At 43.5% G+C, this 18,441-nt stretch overlaps 1 protein-coding gene across 3 annotated transcripts; it reads right to left on the bottom strand.

The window, feature by feature from the left end:
- Nucleotides 1–6,478: 6,478 nt before the first annotated feature.
- Nucleotides 6,479–16,642, bottom strand: rcn1 (reticulocalbin 1, EF-hand calcium binding domain). Of its 3 annotated transcripts, none has more exons than XR_005708211.1 (7): nt 16,123–16,642; nt 14,963–15,156; nt 14,675–14,853; nt 11,875–11,935; nt 8,306–8,505; nt 7,768–7,931; nt 6,479–7,735 (listed from the first exon to the last, which is right to left on the bottom strand). XR_005708211.1 is itself a non-coding variant. In XM_040136792.1 (7 exons), exons 1-6 carry the CDS (start codon nt 16,341–16,343, stop codon nt 7,824–7,826), a joined length of 963 nt encoding a protein of 320 aa, XP_039992726.1. In that variant the 5' UTR covers nt 16,344–16,642; the 3' UTR covers nt 6,479–7,745; nt 7,778–7,823. The 3 variants fall into 3 exon arrangements, 2 of the variants coding, with proteins under 2 accessions (XP_039992726.1, XP_039992717.1); XM_040136792.1 differs by having other exon boundaries at nt 6,479–7,745; nt 7,778–7,931; XM_040136783.1 differs by having other exon boundaries at nt 6,479–7,931; nt 16,123–16,385; nt 16,521–16,631.
- Nucleotides 16,643–18,441: the final 1,799 nt, after the last annotated feature.

Here is an 18,441-nt window from a genome sequence, read left to right as displayed (position 1 = left end):
CCTCAGTCTTCAGATAGCCCGTGTCCACCTTACTCTTGCCCTTAGTGGCATCGACTATTCACAATAAATATGTTAATGTCAACGAAAGTGAAAAACAGGAAGGCCTGTTTAGAACATGCCCTGTACCATCAAATATACATGATGTGAATGGAGTTGTGTGTCAGCTTGTGTGCAAGTCTATAAGAGATGGGATGATTCAGCTGCAGCAGGTATGTTAATAAAATATGACTCGGTGTTGGCACATAGAGCTGTGGCATGGCTCTGTGGGCTAATGATGTCATATAGCTGGAAAAGCAATGTAAACACGCACATACAAGCATAATATATTTTGCTGTTGGCTAAATGTTCACACATGGAAACCACAGCGCGTATTTACTGAAGGCATTCGCTCTGCATCTGCACTCCTTGTTTAATTTCCACTGCAGAGCCTGACACTTGCCAAACTGACAGAGATTAAAATGCCGTTCTCCTATTTCAGGGTCACATACGGCTCATTTGAAGTGGTGATTCGAGTTGTTTTCCAATCCACATAATGGTAAAGGTAGCATGTCTGTGATGTTCTGTTTTTTCTGCTTCTTAATCCAATGCACTTTGATTAAGAGGTGCTTCTCTTTGTTCTCTCTCTGCAGGGGCGCCGGGAAGCGGAGGAAGATCAGAGGGACAGCGGAGTCGAACATTTTACTCACTCCAGTTCACTCTTAACCGGAGACTGCCAAGGCTGTGTGGAGCATGAGGAGCCAGTGCTTTAAACGTCCTCAATCATTACTGCCTTCACTATCACACACACTCAAAGAAACACTGGCCTCAACCCCACATTGATCTACATTCCTTCAGTTGACTGATAAAGTTTCTGATTGGAGATAGTGGGAGGAGGTGATATCTGATAGCACAACAAAATGTCCGCACTACATTTCCATTCTGCCAAACCTTACTACCAATCTGAATGCATGAACACACACGTACACGCACACACACTCGCATGCGCACACGCCACCAGATGCCCCCTCAGCTGTACTGCTGGCTGTTTGCCTTTAAGGGGTGTCAGCGTGGGTAATCTCAGGTGACGTACACCTGGTAACATACAGCCCAAGACATCTGTAGGACAGCAGGCCTGCTAACTTCCCAGCCTCCAAACCCACATGCAACCCCCCAGAAGGTTTCTTTTAGAATGCAAGTGCGATATAAACTCACTCTCACAATCACAGCCAGGAAACAAGTAGGTTTCATTCCATATATGCAAGTTCCACCCTTTACTTTCTTCACTCTTTATACTGAGTTGTACTGAAAAATGAGTCTTTTCACTAACTTGGTCTAATAAGGAGCGATATTATTTTTCAATATGTCATCCGGTGAAGTCCCAGGTGCATCCAACATCAGCATACAGCTCCTGCTGTGATTATTTGGGCCAAAAAGACATTATTTAACCTCCGGGATCTGGAAAGGTCAGTGCACATGTAGTGCACAGAGGCCTCTATGAGCCCCAAGGGATTCTTAACAAGGTCAAGGCCCCAGAGAGGAAACTTAACGGGGTTACAAGGAGGTCTGCATGCAAAAACAATGGTACACCAACAGGAGGCGCTGTCAGGGACTGTTCAGATGTTAATTGAAGCATGTTTTTAGTTGTATTCCCAGACAGCAACCCCCTCCCCCCCTCCCCTCAGGCAAGCTCTCTTGTGCAGAGCTGCTGCTCCACAGTCTGAGGGGGCCTAGGGGTTCTTGGGGGTTTTCCCTGTGGTATAGCAGGGAGCCTGAGGGGCTCCGGTGTGTAGGAGCTTTGGGAATGCAGAGGCCTTGGGGGCCTGGAGCTCAGATGGGGCCTAGAGGGTAAACTTTCTCACTCAGGGAGCAGAGATGAAGCAGATACAAAAATACAGCGAGGGGAAAACACCTTGAGAGGAGTCTGTCAGATATACGGGCAGCAGCCGGGAAAATCCCACGAGGCTACACGGGCACAGCAACACAAGTACACACATCTATGTATACTCCAAACCAAAACCAATATGTGGGCCAGCAAATAGAGACAGCTAGAGCTCTTTAAATATTCCCCTCTCTCCTCAAACGTCCCGTCTTTCATCTTCTCCTCTTTTCTCCCTCCTGCTGTCTCCTCTATTCTGCTGGAAAATATTAAGTCCTAACAGGATTAGATGTGTCTCTATCATGTGAGATACAAGATCACAAACCAACACAAGCTCCCTGGGGAGCAGTGAGACGGGACGGATGAAACAAGGCCTCGACTCCCCTCTCCTCCCCTCCATCCCAAAGGTATCCAGATGCTGGACATGGGGAGAGAGGACCAGAGAAAGGAGGGAGACAAATGTTGACCAATGAAGCGGGAGAGGTGTTTTGTCCAAAGATATCAGTCTGACTGGGATAGCATTGTCTCCAGCCTCACTGTCATGAAATCCAAAACAACTCCACTGTGGGCTTCTTTGTCCATCTTTTAATTAAAACTTAAAAAGTTTCTCTCTGCATATTTCATATAAGATATGCAGCAACCTGTCAGAATAAGTGGGCGACTAAAGCAGCGAAACAGCCGTGTAAAAGCTGGTTGAAACTGATTTTGAGTCATCCTGACCTCAGTCCAAAGAGCTCCCATTACTCCAAAGGCAGTTATAATTAGTTACCAACTCACTAGGTTTATGGTTCCTAAATTGAAATGTATTGCTCTTTAAAGCCCTTTCTCTAATTGTGTAGCCATTAATGGCCCATTCCCTATCTACACTGCCTTGATGGGCACATAAAAACTCATGATGACAGACGAGCCCAAGTGCAGTTGTTAAAAAGACACAAGGTTTTCGTTTGTTCTGCCTCGCCACCACTAGGAGGAGTAGAGTTCCGTGGTGCCAGAGAGGAGGGTTCGCCGCTTTCTCTGAGATGACATGAAAGATTGATGGATACCTTCAAGCTTCATTGTCCAGAAATAGAAACATGCAAGGCGCGGAATTAGCCCACATTCACATGACACGCACATGCAATCACACAACTTGCATGAACGCAGATGAAATAGTCCTCGTATCATCAGGGCCGTGGCCAGCATGTGAGAAAAGCTGAGCTCATGAGTCAAGTTCAATCAATACAGCCCCTTTTGAACACACACCAGAGATGGGGTGTTTTTTTTTTATATTTATTTTTTTTATATTTAGATTTTTTCAAATGTATTCAGTCACTTAACTGTAAAATTACATATCCTGTAAATCTGAATTCCCCACATGACGATCTGAGTGCTGCTTACTCCACACTCCCAGGAATAAGATTCTGGTGGAAAATGTAGAATACTATATTTATTGGCCAAAAAGTAGTCCCATCTAAACATAGTGACATACTGGAAAGAGTTTTTCCATTATGTGATATGGGACGGAAGAAGTCCATTTCATGTTTTATTCTTCATTATATGATAAATTAAGAGCTACACTTTCTAAAACTTGAGCTTTATTTTAGAAAGGGGACCTATTTTTGTGTCAGATTTATTTTTAAAGTCTGGGTCAGACGACCAAGTCATCTGTTCATGTCTGACAAATGTTTCCCCACTGCAAAAATGTTTTTTTTTTCTTTCTTTTTTTGGTGTCTTATAAGTCCATGTGGGCTAGGATGCACAGGACACAATAAATGACAGAAGGAACAAACTGGAATCAGCCTATAAGATACCATCCATATGCAAGTTTTTGACTGTAGAAGTAAAGTCCTCTCTTTAGGTTGGTCAGTCTCCCAAGTTCCCTGCAAAGTTACAGATGAAATGACCTCAAAGTCCTCAATGGTAGGTACAGCCTTGTGCATCATCTTTGCACACACTGGCCTTAATTTCTTTATTTTGCATGTCCTCATTAAATATACAGCTTATGTGCAGTTGACTGATTTTAGCATATAACTATACAGTATATAAACAATAGCATACCGAGAGGTAGTGGTAATTCTACTCATTATGATGGTGGTAGCAATATTATTAATAACAATGTTATTATTCTAATTGTTATGTACATTAAAGAAAGAACATCTGAGTTATTTTGTGGGCAATTATATACTGGGCTCATTCACTGAAGTTTCAGTAATAAAACTATAAGAATAATTTGACCTCAAATGAGAAGAGAAAGGGGAAGCCTATCCCTTGAGATGTCATGTTAAGGCATAACATCATAAAAAATATCCATTCAGCTTGGTAAATATAAAGTGTTTTGTCCAAGCAGCTCGATAATGAACAGAGACTGTACTTTTTATTTATTCATTTATTTATTTATTTTTTTGCTATTATGCATGTTATTATATAATGGGCAGAAAGCCTGTTATGAAAGCCTCAGCACAGATCATTACAAACAACACCCTGGGCTAGAAATCCCCGGGGTGGAAGGAACAAACACAAGAGATAAAAGACAAAGATGAGGGAGCGCAGATATATTCAGACGAAAAATAGGGCATCATGATGATAAGAGTTAGAGAGGAGCAGGGGAGCTTAGAGGGACTGTACAGGCTGTATACTCTGTTATGCAGGCATTTTAATTAATGTAGTCATTTTTGGTTTGCTGCTGTTAAGTGTTGATATGGAAATTGCAGAGTACTATGAGAAAAAGCTCTTTAAAAGGAGATTGTTGGTCGACAAGACTAAATGAAAATTATACTGGAATGGGAGGAGGGGGTTGGCTCATGGTCATAGACTTTAATATGCTACACTTTATGACCCTCATCTTCCACTGTCTCCATCCTCTTCTCACCCAGAGGGCTCATTATTGTCAGTGGAGAGGGGTTGATCTACGCGGACACTCATATGAGCGCCGTCTGAAGGCATTACTGTACACACACTCCCCCAGTGTGAATGATTAGGATCCTATCATAAACAGGAGGGGCAGGCTGTTAAACATGACCGCGAGGGAGGCCGCACATGAGTCCATGTGCCCCCATCTTGCACTGGCAAACACGCATTTAGTTCTTTTACATCTCTGTGCACCAGTAATACTCATCCACCTTCACTCACACTGTTGGCCCAGACACACAGATGCACCCTGACACATGACAAACCTCATATGCTATCTGGAGGAAGTATATTGAGCTACTATTCAAATGTATAATGCAAGACTGAACCCACACTCTTTAACAAGGCAACAGAGCAACCATTAGATTATTTAATGGACATTATCAAGACGAAAAAGTAAAAAAACTACAAATGTCACTAAAAGCGTCACCTCCACTTTGAAAGTTCCTCCGGTCTGGAGCTTTTTGTCAAATAAACAAAGGAGAAATTCATCTTTAAAGAAATTTGCATTCTGGGATGACACCGTACAAGTGGAGCCCTGTCCCTTGTTCCTAATGAGCTTTATTGCACTGGTCCCACTTGACTTGTCTTGCTAACTGGCACACATATATCCATATGTTCCACATGAGCGAGCAGAGGGGACAGGCTGGGTGGCAGCGCTGCTTTCTCAGTTACATCTGAGAGTTTTACTGCAACAGCCAGCAGCAACAGCGAGTCAGCTTAACTCCATCTCTGCTGTGCGTGTGTGCGGACTGCAATTAGTCATGAGAAGTGTTAACAGCATCTGCGTGTTCCTGATGTTCGGCGGGTTAAAAAGTTGAATACAGACTTGAACATTTGAACAGCCGATACCCGATGTACAGAAGCTGCCCTCGGTATGCCCAATGCCAAACTTGAAGCACAAACAGCACATATATAAACTCAGTTGACAGTTTATTAGATACACCTAGCTAAAACGAATAGTCTAATACAAAAGTCTGCAATAAATATTCCCTTCATGAAGGTTTCAATGTACACGTCTTTAACACAGTTTCAGCAAAAACTGAACACTATAACCTTCGTGAAGGCAGGATTCTCTGCAGAACTGTTGTATTAGCCTGCATTAGCTTTAGCTAGGTGTACCTGATAAACTGACAACTGAGTGTATATAGTAGTACATGCACTGGTACTCATTACAAATGTTAGGAGAACCTATTCAAATCAGAAAAAAAAAAAGAAAAAGACTGAAGGGAAAAACTATGACTCAAACACTCAAAACAATGGCCTGCTTGTCCTTTGCCAGCGAACAGCAGGAGCCCAAGAAAGTTATTGGTGAGAAACTTAGCTCAGTGGATGAGTCTGAAAGGGCAGTTTAAGTATTATGTGTTGTAGTCTGGCGTCTGATTACTGCAGACTGTGAGTGAACCAACAAGTGTTCACCTGTCCCCATGCTCTGTAACAGCAGAGAGACGAGGAAAGTAAGACACTGCTTCATCTAGACATGAGAAGGCTGGTATTTGAACTGTTATCTAAAATTATCCATATGTAGATCATTCATTTGTTGGACTGAGAATTCTATTCCTTTGCCTGCCTGAAAAAAAGACACCATACTTGTGTTCTGTCTCCGTCCTTGAACAGCAATACTCAAAAGAGAAATGATTATAAATGATACTTTCTGTATTGCTCAATGCTGATGCTCTGCAGCTTAACACACAAAATACACATTACCTTTTCTTTTTTTTTTTTTTATTTCAACACAATTTGTGAACATGGGCAGTGTCGAAAATGAGACATGTTGATGCATTTGGGCCCCTGTGTGATGTGGACTATTAATGCAACTGAGGTTTGGGACAACAAAGCACTCACAGAAAAAGATGAGAAGGAGAAAGAAAGGTTTTGAGTGACATTAATTGGACGAAAATTACAAGACCCTTACATTGTTCTATGCACCCGTCATATCCATCACACTATACAAAATATGTGATAAAAATGACAAAAGATGAATATCTGATGTTCAAAAACACCAGTTTGATATATATACGCAATGTCAAATTCAGCGGAAAAAACATTGGGTTCATCTGATACAGTAGATGACCTTGGAGTGATGTAACAGGAAGAATGGAGTCATGAGACGGGTGGAAAGGAAACTTTTCTTCCCTCCTCTTAAATTGGACAGTTGTAAAAAGGTAAAAGCACAAATGTAACATCGGCGAAAGTCAATAAAAATTTAACATGGAGCATACTGTTGGCCTTAAGTATACCAATAAATACATTTTGAACTAAGTACGAAGAAAAAAAATCTTTCACAGGCTAAACTAAAACCAAACACGTGCAAAACCATGCCGTTAAACATTAGTCAGCTTTGTGGCATTTAACTAATCAAAACAAACAAACAAACAAAAAATATATATAATAATTTGGCCAGAAAAAACTGTAAACAAAGAAACATAATGTGTCTTCTGTTAAAAAAACAAAAAAAAAAAAAAAAAAAAACTATTTGAACACTGTAGTCCTCTCAGACCTAAAATTCAGAAGTTATTTGATAAATAAATAAAATTAGCATAAATGTTCTGAGCTGTTGTTTCACATTAACATTGCTATCAAAAACTGTTCCTGTATCTGACAATTTCTGTAAAGCTCAGCATTCAGCTTTGACAGATTGTATTAAAGACTATCTACACAGATCTCTGAGGCAGCGAAGCCGACGATACGGCGAGAAGGCACCATCGATGGAAAGTAAGTCCACGGAGTCTGGCTTTGCTCCTGAATGTCAGAAAACAGACCCGTCGACATAAACACCGAGATGGACTCTTAGTGTTAGTGGCAGGACCGACCTTCATTCCTCCTCCCGTGTGATATCTACAGAGGGTTGGTTTTAAAGTCCAACACCCTGACATCTGTCCCACCATGATGAGGAAAGAATGGAGTGGTGGTAGCGGTGGTAGGAGGAGGCATAAGAGTCTGGGATTCTGTCTTTGAAGACAAAGATGTTCAGCAACCCTCCTCACACACACACACACACACACACACACACACACACACACACACACACACACAAACACACAGACAGACATACACACACACACACAAGCACACTGAGAGCTCAGAGCTCATCATGGTTCCTGGTGAGGTCCTCTCCGTAGTTGGTGGCCTGACTTCCAACGAACATGTTCCAGTTCTCAAGTATCTCTTCTTTGGTCAGCATTTGATCCTGAGAAGATAGAGACAAGGGCAATCTCCAGATCAGTAATCCTTACTGTAACAATATTTAAGGAATTCAAAATGTGAAAAAAACTGAAGTATTTTTGCTAATGTCAGGCCATGCCTCAAAAAACAGAGAGGAGCCCAAAATGGTGGAAGATGCCTGCTCTTATAGTCTGGTTGTTTCCAGCAGAACACACAGGCCAGTAGAGCAGGCACTTCACTGAAGCTGACTGACTTTTAGAAAATGATCTGAGAATTCCCATCTAGCAGAAAATGGTCGACATTAGTGTGTAAAAGGCTTTAAAGGCATCGCTATTTATCGCTACACAAGATGAAAAGAAACAGGACTTGATCATGTTGATGAACTGAATTATGTTGTACCTTGTCCTGGTCAGACTCATAAACCAGATGTCTGGCCTCAGCCTGGGCATGGTCATAGTCTTGGGGCATAATCCAATGGCGGATCTCGTCCCGGTCCATTTTACCATCCTTGTTCAAGTCCCGGAAGTCAGAGAACTGTTCCCTCTCAGTCTTGACCCAGTCTGGCTCTGGACCCCCGTCCTCATGAGCAAACATGTCCGCTGAAAAAGCAAAAGGGCCATGATGTTAGCACAGGAGTGGAGACAAATGCGAACAAATGGAATTTTTTAGTTAAGTTAAAAACATAGTTCATGCCTAAAATATGCTTCTGTGATAAATCCCTACTTAAAATGGAACCACGGGGGGAAGACATATGTCACATGCAAGGTTTCCAAAGCCACCAACAAACACGGCTTTGTTGGTGAACATCCAGAAACCAGTCCTCTGCAATGCAGGTCGAAACCATAAATGAACAATACCCTGGGGTTAATCCAAGAAAGGCAATGGATAGTAATTGCTGTAGATGAACACACACAAACACACAGACAGACATACACACACACACACACACAAACACACAGACAGACATACACACACACACACAAACACACAGACAGACATACACACACACACACACACACAAACACACAGACAGACATACACACACACACACACACACAAACACACAGACAGACATACACACACACACACAAACACACAGACAGACATACACACACACACACAAACACACAGACAGACATACACACACACACACAAACACACAGACAGACATACACACACACACACACACACACACAAACACACAGACAGACATACACACACACACACAAACACACAGACAGACATACACACACACACACAAACACACAGACAGACATACACACACACACACAAACACACAGACAGACATACACACACACACACAAACACACAGACAGACATACACACACACACACAAACACACAGACAGACATACACACACACACACAAACACACAGACAGACATACACACACACACACACAAACACACAGACAGACATACACACACACACACACACAAACACACAGACAGACATACACACACACACACAAACACACAGACAGACATACACACACACACACACACAAACACACAGACAGACATACACACACACACACAAACACACAGACAGACATACACACACACACACACACACACAAACACACAGACAGACATACACACACACACACACACACACACACAAACACACAGACAGACATACACACACACACACACAAACACACAGACAGACATACACACACACACACACAAACACACAGACAGACATACACACACACACACAAACACACAGACAGACATACACACACACACACAAACACACAGACAGACATACACACACACACACAAACACACAGACAGACATACACACACACACACAAACACACAGACAGACATACACACACACACACAAACACACAGACAGACATACACACACACACACACACAAACACACAGACAGACATACACACACACACACAAACACACAGACAGACATACACACACACACACAAACACACAGACAGACATACACACACACACACAAACACACAGACAGACATACACACACACACACACAAACACACAGACAGACATACACACACACACACACACAAACACACAGACAGACATACACACACACACACAAACACACAGACAGACATACACACACACACACACACACAAACACACAGACAGACATACACACACACACACACAAACACACAGACAGACATACACACACACACACAAACACACAGACAGACATACACACACACACACACAAACACACAGACAGACATACACACACACACACACACAAACACACAGACAGACATACACACACACACACACACACACACACAAACACACAGACAGACATACACACACACACACAAACACACAGACAGACATACACACACACACACAAACACACAGACAGACATACACACACACACACAAACACACAGACAGACATACACACACACACACAAACACACAGACAGACATACACACACACACACAAACACACAGACAGACATACACACACACACACAAACACACAGACAGACATACACACACACACACAAACACACAGACAGACATACACACACACACACACAAACACACAGACAGACATACACACACACACACAAACACACAGACAGACATACACACACACACACACACACACAAACACACAGACAGACATACACACACACACACACAAACACACAGACAGACATACACACACACACACACAAACACACAGACAGACATACACACACACACACAAACACACAGACAGACATACACACACACACACAAACACACAGACAGACATACACACACACACACAAACACACAGACAGACATACACACACACACACACACACAAACACACAGACAGACATACACACACACACACACAAACACACAGACAGACATACACACACACACACAAACACACAGACAGACATACACACACACACACACAAACACACAGACAGACATACACACACACACACAAACACACAGACAGACATACACACACACACACACACAAACACACAGACAGACATACACACACACACACACACACACAAACACACAGACAGACATACACACACACACACAAACACACAGACAGACATACACACACACACACAAACACACAGACAGACATACACACACACACACACAAACACACAGACAGACATACACACACACACACAAACACACAGACAGACATACACACACACACACACACACACACAAACACACAGACAGACATACACACACACACACAAACACACAGACAGACATACACACACACACACAAACACACAGACAGACATACACACACACACACACACAAACACACAGACAGACATACACACACACACACAAACACACAGACAGACATACACACACACACACACACAAACACACAGACAGACATACACACACACACACAAACACACAGACAGACATACACACACACACACACACAAACACACAGACAGACATACACACACACACACAAACACACAGACAGACATACACACACACACACAAACACACAGACAGACATACACACACACACACACACACACACAAACACACAGACAGACATACACACACACACACAAACACACAGACAGACATACACACACACACACACAAACACACAGACAGACATACACACACACACACACACAAACACACAGACAGACATACACACACACACACAAACACACAGACAGACATACACACACACACACAAACACACAGACAGACATACACACACACACACAAACACACAGACAGACATACACACACACACACACACAAACACACAGACAGACATACACATGCTACTCTGTCTCTTATTGCATTGAACAAATTGCATTTTATTGCTGAGTTTGTATATGTCTTTAATTTTGTGTTTTTGTTAGCCTATCTGAAATTAATTTGATTTAATTTCTTTTAATTCTTTGCTTCAACTCACCGATGTACTCATCCTCATCCACATGTCCGTCGCCGTTCTTGTCAATGTCCTCCAGGGTTTCCTGCGTTCAGAACGAGTTAATGATGTCATTAAAGGGAGACACAACGGGTCAAGAATAGTGCAACTTTCACTTTGAGTAATAAAAGACAAACATGTTGTTGCCCCAGGCAGGACGAGTGAATGCATGAGGGTCAGCTTACAGCTGGGCTGGCAGACTGACACTGCAATTACAGGATTCCCTGCTGATGAGAGCCAAACCCTCGACATTAAAAGGAGATATACACTTGTTTTTAGCAAATCATTTGAAAGCCCTGGTCAACAGTTTGGCTCTCTCACATTCCGGACTTGACAGCCCGTGAATTTAACTAAACGGCTACTTAAGGGCTCGCCATGTGAGCTGAGCATTAGTTAAAACCACGCACATGTATGTATCTTGTCATGAAGGTGAGATGCCCTCTCTGAACCCTGCTGAATGATTAATGGCCATTTAGGTTCTGTAGTCTAACAGCTGGCTAATAATAAATAAGAACATCCATCCATTTTCTAGACCCATTTAACCCATGAAAGGTTGCATGTAAACAAGAAGAGATGTTTATTAAAAATATAAAACCTGTAGACCACCGTACACCTCTGTAACACAGTATGAGAGCTGCTCTGCACATTTCATAAGTATGTGAGAGACACATCACAATCACAGTAGTCCATTCAGGGAAAGATATATCTATAAGTTGAGTCAGTAACATCCTTGTCATAGTTTACTACTGTGGCTAATACTACACAGTAGGTTTGGATGCGAAACTAAATTTATTGGGTTGCCAAGATTTTGAATCTCTCATCGACATAAAGTTGCACTTTGAAATAAATAATTAGTCTGAATCCCAAATCATTACACCCGTAACAAGAGCAACACCCAGTGACATCTTATGAGATATTCAACCAACTAATCAGCCCAAAGTCCAGTCCAGAGGTCCAGGATCTCTCTCACAGGTTATACTATAATTAACCTGGACTAACATATAAAAAGTAAGTCAGCATGCGGACAGAAATGTAAAGTATTTGGAAAACACATTTATCAGTGTCAAGATGTGTTGTCATATAGATTATAAATGATAACATCCACCTCAGTCAGTAAACCGTCATCTCTTGTTGTGAACTGGAGGCAAACTATACTCATGTTTTCTGGAGTTGCACTAAACTAAAGCCTTTCTGGGACAGTGTAAATGCAACCATGAAAGACATTACGGGATATGCCATTCCAAACGAATGTGCTAAGATGTACATTGGGGACATTAAGGAGGTTATAAAAGAACAAAAAAAAAAAAAGTTTGCCAGGCATCTGTTCTAGACAATTGAAACTGGTGTGAAGCAGAGCAGAGGTTTGATCATGTTCAGGAAATGTACTAAATGAAAAAGTTGACCTATCTTTTGAGAGTTAAAGATAATATTTTTGACAGAAATTAGGATAGGTGGATCACTGATATTGCAACAAGATGCAGAACAAGTAACTGAACTGCTGACAAGATGCTCTAATGAAATAACCATGTACGAAACACATGGAAATTAGATCTACATACTCGTCTAAGTACTTGATGACAACCTTCTGTTCTATGTCACACTGTAGTTGTGTGACTGTCACATGTTGTTATTCAAAATCTGAAAACCTAATAAAATTTGGCAAAACCAGAACACCTGAGTGGGAATGCTGTGAATAGATCCAAGGATCAAACACTGCTACACGGTGTTTCCCGTGCAGATGCATACGCAACACCTACTGGACAGTAAATAGCAGTGGCACTGTAACAGAATGGCATATGGTTGGTGGCTGGAGAAGTGGGCTGTATTTTTTTTGTTTTTTATATAGTTTACAACATGCTGTAGTGGAGGTCTCTGGCCTCTGAAAGCAGATAGTGGCCACAGAAGCCGATATCAGCGAGTAGAAATGTGGAGGCGGGTGTTTAAAACAGAGCACTCTGTCATGGGAATGAGTGTGTAGGTGTACTCAGTGAGATGTTCCTCCCTGAACCTGCTCCTTAAACTCCATTAGTTATCTGCCCCCGCTAGCCTATAATCATTCTCTCTAAAGTGAAAACTAGTTCCTCCTCGTGTTTTCTCCATACACCATCAGGAACTCATTACTGCACGGTTGTGCGAAAGATCTGAATTATAAAGACGGCGTCCCACCCCTTCCTATTGTGAGAAACAGGGCCTCTTTCTAGCCTCAGCCAGATTCCCCACAATCAGTGAAGACGCGAGTGGCTGAACCGTTCCTTGGTAACATTCAGTGACATCATAAAAAATGAGCGATTAATAATTAACTCTGTCAAATGGATAGTACAATTTTTATGAACACAGCAGCATAGTGCATCACTGCTAACATTTGTCACACAACTGTTCCATGAAGCTAAATTTATATTTAAAGACTTAGTCTTAAATGGGACAGTCGCTCCATCCCACTGGACCTGTTCCAAAAAATACAGAAACTAAATCATTTCCAGGCAGAGTTAAAATTTCATTAGGGAGTTATCCAAATGTAGCACATTTATCCAAGAGGCCCATCAGATTAAATGCATGGAACAGAAACTCAGATCTGCTCCTGTAATTAAAGTGTATTTCTTAGAGGGCAGACAACTTACAAAACTTCAAGCGGAGGGGATTTTATTTTTTACTCAGTGCAAATGTAAATGTCCAACACTGCGCTCAGTGTGCCCTCTGAAAGAACTCTGAGACGACAGACACGACGCTTACCACCCCACCCCTTTTCTAATCACATTTAATTATGGTGTGATTACAGAGGTCTTACCTGAACCACGATATCCTTCATGTGTTCGAACTCCTCGGGGTGGAGGAAGGCTGTGAACTCTTCTCTGTCTGCTGCCAGGTCCCCGTTCAGATCAGCTGCTTTGAACCTTCGCTCGTCTCGAGGCAGCATCTTCTTGAAGCTGAACTGGTCCGTGGCATCCTCAAACTCCTCCGGATTGGCTAAGAGGGGGAATTAAAATCAGGGTTACTGTCGGGCCTATAAACCGCTGTCTTACACTTGTACTTTTAAAAAACGGACACAGCGTGGCTGAAACAACTGAATTCATACCGAGGTAGTATCCGTATGTGGCTTGCTTGTACTCGTCCCATGAAATCTTGTTGTCTTTGTTCAGGTCATAATCTGCCCAAACCTTTGCCACGTTCTCGTACACATAACGCTTCTGCACGCGCTTTATCCAAGCCTTGAGTTCGGCTGTGGTGATGTAGCCATCAGCATCGCTGTCTATGCGGTCCACGATTTTACTGTGAGGCAAGGGCAGAAAGAGAGGAAGCCTTTGTTAGCAACATCAAAAGGCATTACTAATGGTAAGAACCTGATATGGGTGCAAATATGTGTCTCTTTGTCTTGTGTTCATGTAGAATTTACAGGCCCAGAAGTCAAGTCCTTGTGCTGCTTCAGCTCAGTCCCACTGCTGAGTTGTCCACAACACACTGTCCCACCGAAAATAACAACTAAATAAATATTTGGCAGTGCCATTTTTACTACAAGGGATGTGGCTTCAATTAGACTCTGGTGGGAGGAGCAGGCAAACCCATTTTAGAAAGAAAAAAAAAAAATGCAGTGTAGCTGTGGTGTATTCTTAGACCTGGGTTGCCACGTTGAGATGTTACAGGGGTCCTCCCACTCTCGACACCACAGGAAAGAGCTTCCTTTGGGGGGGAAAGCCCATTTAGCCAACGTGTGTTACATGGTGCCAACTTGTCATCCGAGCAGAGGCGAGGAAAAAAAAAAAAAAAAAAAAACACTTCGAGGCGAATGACGAGGCGCACAAACAGAACCACGTAGCACATGGAGTTTGTGACATGATCACTTTATGAAGACTGTGCACTGCCACGCTACTTCCCCTACAAATGACTCTTTGATGATGATCCATAATTAAGATTTTAAGCAAAGCAACCGACTCTGCAGGAGCGTGTGCGAGTAGTGCTGGTGGCAGAGTGAGGCGCCGCGTTATCCAGCCCCGTGGATCCGCTGGCATGCACGCGTTTTTCTCAGGCACTTGCGCCTGTGTTGTTCAATTTTAATGCCCCCGGCATGAACGGCCGCACGCAACAACAGTGGAGACGCGAGTGTGCCTGAGTTACGAAAATCAAAAAAGCTCTATGGCGCCTGTGACAATAACACTGGGACTGTCAGTGTTCCGCCTGATTATATTCTCACCTCTCACCATCGGCTCGTGTGGCAGAATAATAATGTGGTTTCCTTACCCAAGCCTGTCCTTGCTCTCCTCGGGGGTGAGCTGATCGAATGTTTTGGCCTCCTCTTTGCCAAGAAAGGCCTCATGGTCGTACTGGAAGCTTTTATTGTCTTCGTGCGTTCGCCTGCTCAGGTCTATGTCGTGGTGGACCCTCTCCTTCCTCAACGTCGGCTTACCGTGCGCCACAGCGGTGCACAGAAGGACGGCGCACGCGAAGCTGAGGACGTCCATCAGTCGCGGGATGAGGCTGGGTTTCTGAACAGGCCTGTGACACTACAACGCACAAAAAGCCAGCCGCTATGTAGCAACATTCACCGCTCGCACCGCTACACGGTAACCTTTCCTTCTCTCCTCGGCGGCGGTGTGCCACAGTGCTGCACCGGCATCAGAGGGAAACAAGACACAAACCTGCACAGGGCACCTGGTCCCGCAGACAGGTCCACTGAGAGAGCACCTACAGTCCTCACTCAAACCGCTTTGGGCAATCCTGTCCCCTTTCCTGAGGAAGGGACGCAACCAAACCGGGATTTCCTGCCGCCTTACGTACAGCCACTCACAGTGTCCGTTTCAGGCTGAGCCCAGCCTCGTCCGCTGGCAGGACCCCTGCCATTGGTCCACGGGGCGTCGGTAACGCGAGAGAGGGATTCGGGCGCCACGTTGCAAGCTGACGCGCGAGCCCGGCCCGGCGTGAAACCAGCGAGGAGCGGAAACGCGGCTCGCACCAAATGGCACAGCGATGCTTCGGTGTCGCGGTCGCGCCAGAACTCGCTCGCCATGACGGCGTGGCTTGTGCGTGAGTGTGTGGGGCGGACAGCTATTGTGCATCCATTCAGGATACAACTGGGGCGGAAGCCCCCCGTTGCATCAGCTGTGCGCTGTCAGCCACGGATATGCAACCCCGCAGAGGCCTGTTTTGTTTGTAGTTCGTAATCTAACGAACATAGTGTTGAAAACCGGGACCCCAAAATCAGGACACCCTGAAAACCCTTAAAGCGTTAACAGTCGGGGCTGTGCACATGCCCAGTGTGTTTGTGTGTGTGTTTTAGGGCTAAACGAGAAGTTTCTCACACAGAGATAATTGACTCTTTTTGGACAAAATGAAGTGTACACTGACTACACAGTTATGTTAGAGATATACTGCAATAGCTTGCATGCATGTGCTATTCACTTGGGATCCAGACACAGAATCTGTACATACCACACCATCAGAGAAAAGAGGGTTCTTAACTCTTTCTTATCCCAGATTTCTATTTTATTCACATTTTTCAAATAGTTACACGAGTAAATGGCCTTTGTGTGAACCTCAGAGTCACTTCTCTATCGAGCCAAGACGGGGACTTCAGATTCTGGCATTAAAAACAATCATTGGCATTGAAACACTTGTACTGCACTGCACTAATGGTGTCTATCAGTGGAAACTGACTTCAAGCGACACAAATGTGAGATTCGTGCTTCTTCAGAAGAGTTTTCAAACGGCGTTCTTCGATTTTGCCAGAGGAAAGACCTTAAGGATGAGGACTAATTGGTTGTTTTTGCAAAATGCAGGTCTGATTAACTGTCCCCACCTCTGTTAAAGGGGCAGTGCACAGCTGCTTTCCGGAGCTTTTCTATAGCACCTACTGGCACTGTCTTCCACGCAGTAGATGAAACAGGCCAGACTGGGACGAACAGATTGTAGACTTCCCTGGAGAAGTCTGTAAGGGAGAAAGGCCGGGCCGTTTTTACCCCAAATCTACAGTCTGTGTCCTGGCTCCATACGGTTCTGCCTGTTTTGCTCATTCAGGCTACAGTGGTAACGACTGTTCAAGTCACCGTACGTAGACAAACCAACCCCAGCTGTGCGTCAGAGAGCTTACCCTTACCATAGAGTGGGAGCACGTGCTGCACACAGCTTTGCCTCTCTTCCATCAGCGAGCGCTGGACTTAAATTAACTGCTTGTAATCAATGTGTGTTTGGATATGTGAGGCTGTGCTCTTTGCAACAGCTGTCTGGAGGAATTGTGTTCAAATATGCCTGGGCATGTGACTTGGGTATCGTGCAATGGGTTTGATTATGCTGCATGGTGATTCTGCACTTTAAATAAAATTGATTGATTGATTGATTTATTAACTGATTATGACGGACAGTCAAAGATCTGGACTTATAACCAGGATGATAATGCTTCCACGGTCTCTATGAAGCCAAATCGGAGCCTCTTTTTAAAATTGCAGCAGTTCCAGTACAACTTCCTGTGTTGGCTTTAGGGATGCAGCGATCCGATACGCCGTATCAATATCGGCACCAATACCGATCTTATTAAGTGGATTGGTTTTGCCGGGATGTGCACAT

The sequence above is a fragment of the Xiphias gladius genome, chromosome 1, assembly GCF_016859285.1.
Source record: "Xiphias gladius isolate SHS-SW01 ecotype Sanya breed wild chromosome 1, ASM1685928v1, whole genome shotgun sequence".
Lineage (NCBI taxonomy): Eukaryota > Metazoa > Chordata > Actinopteri > Istiophoriformes > Xiphiidae > Xiphias > Xiphias gladius.
This window is presented reverse-complemented; position numbering and strand designations above follow the sequence as displayed.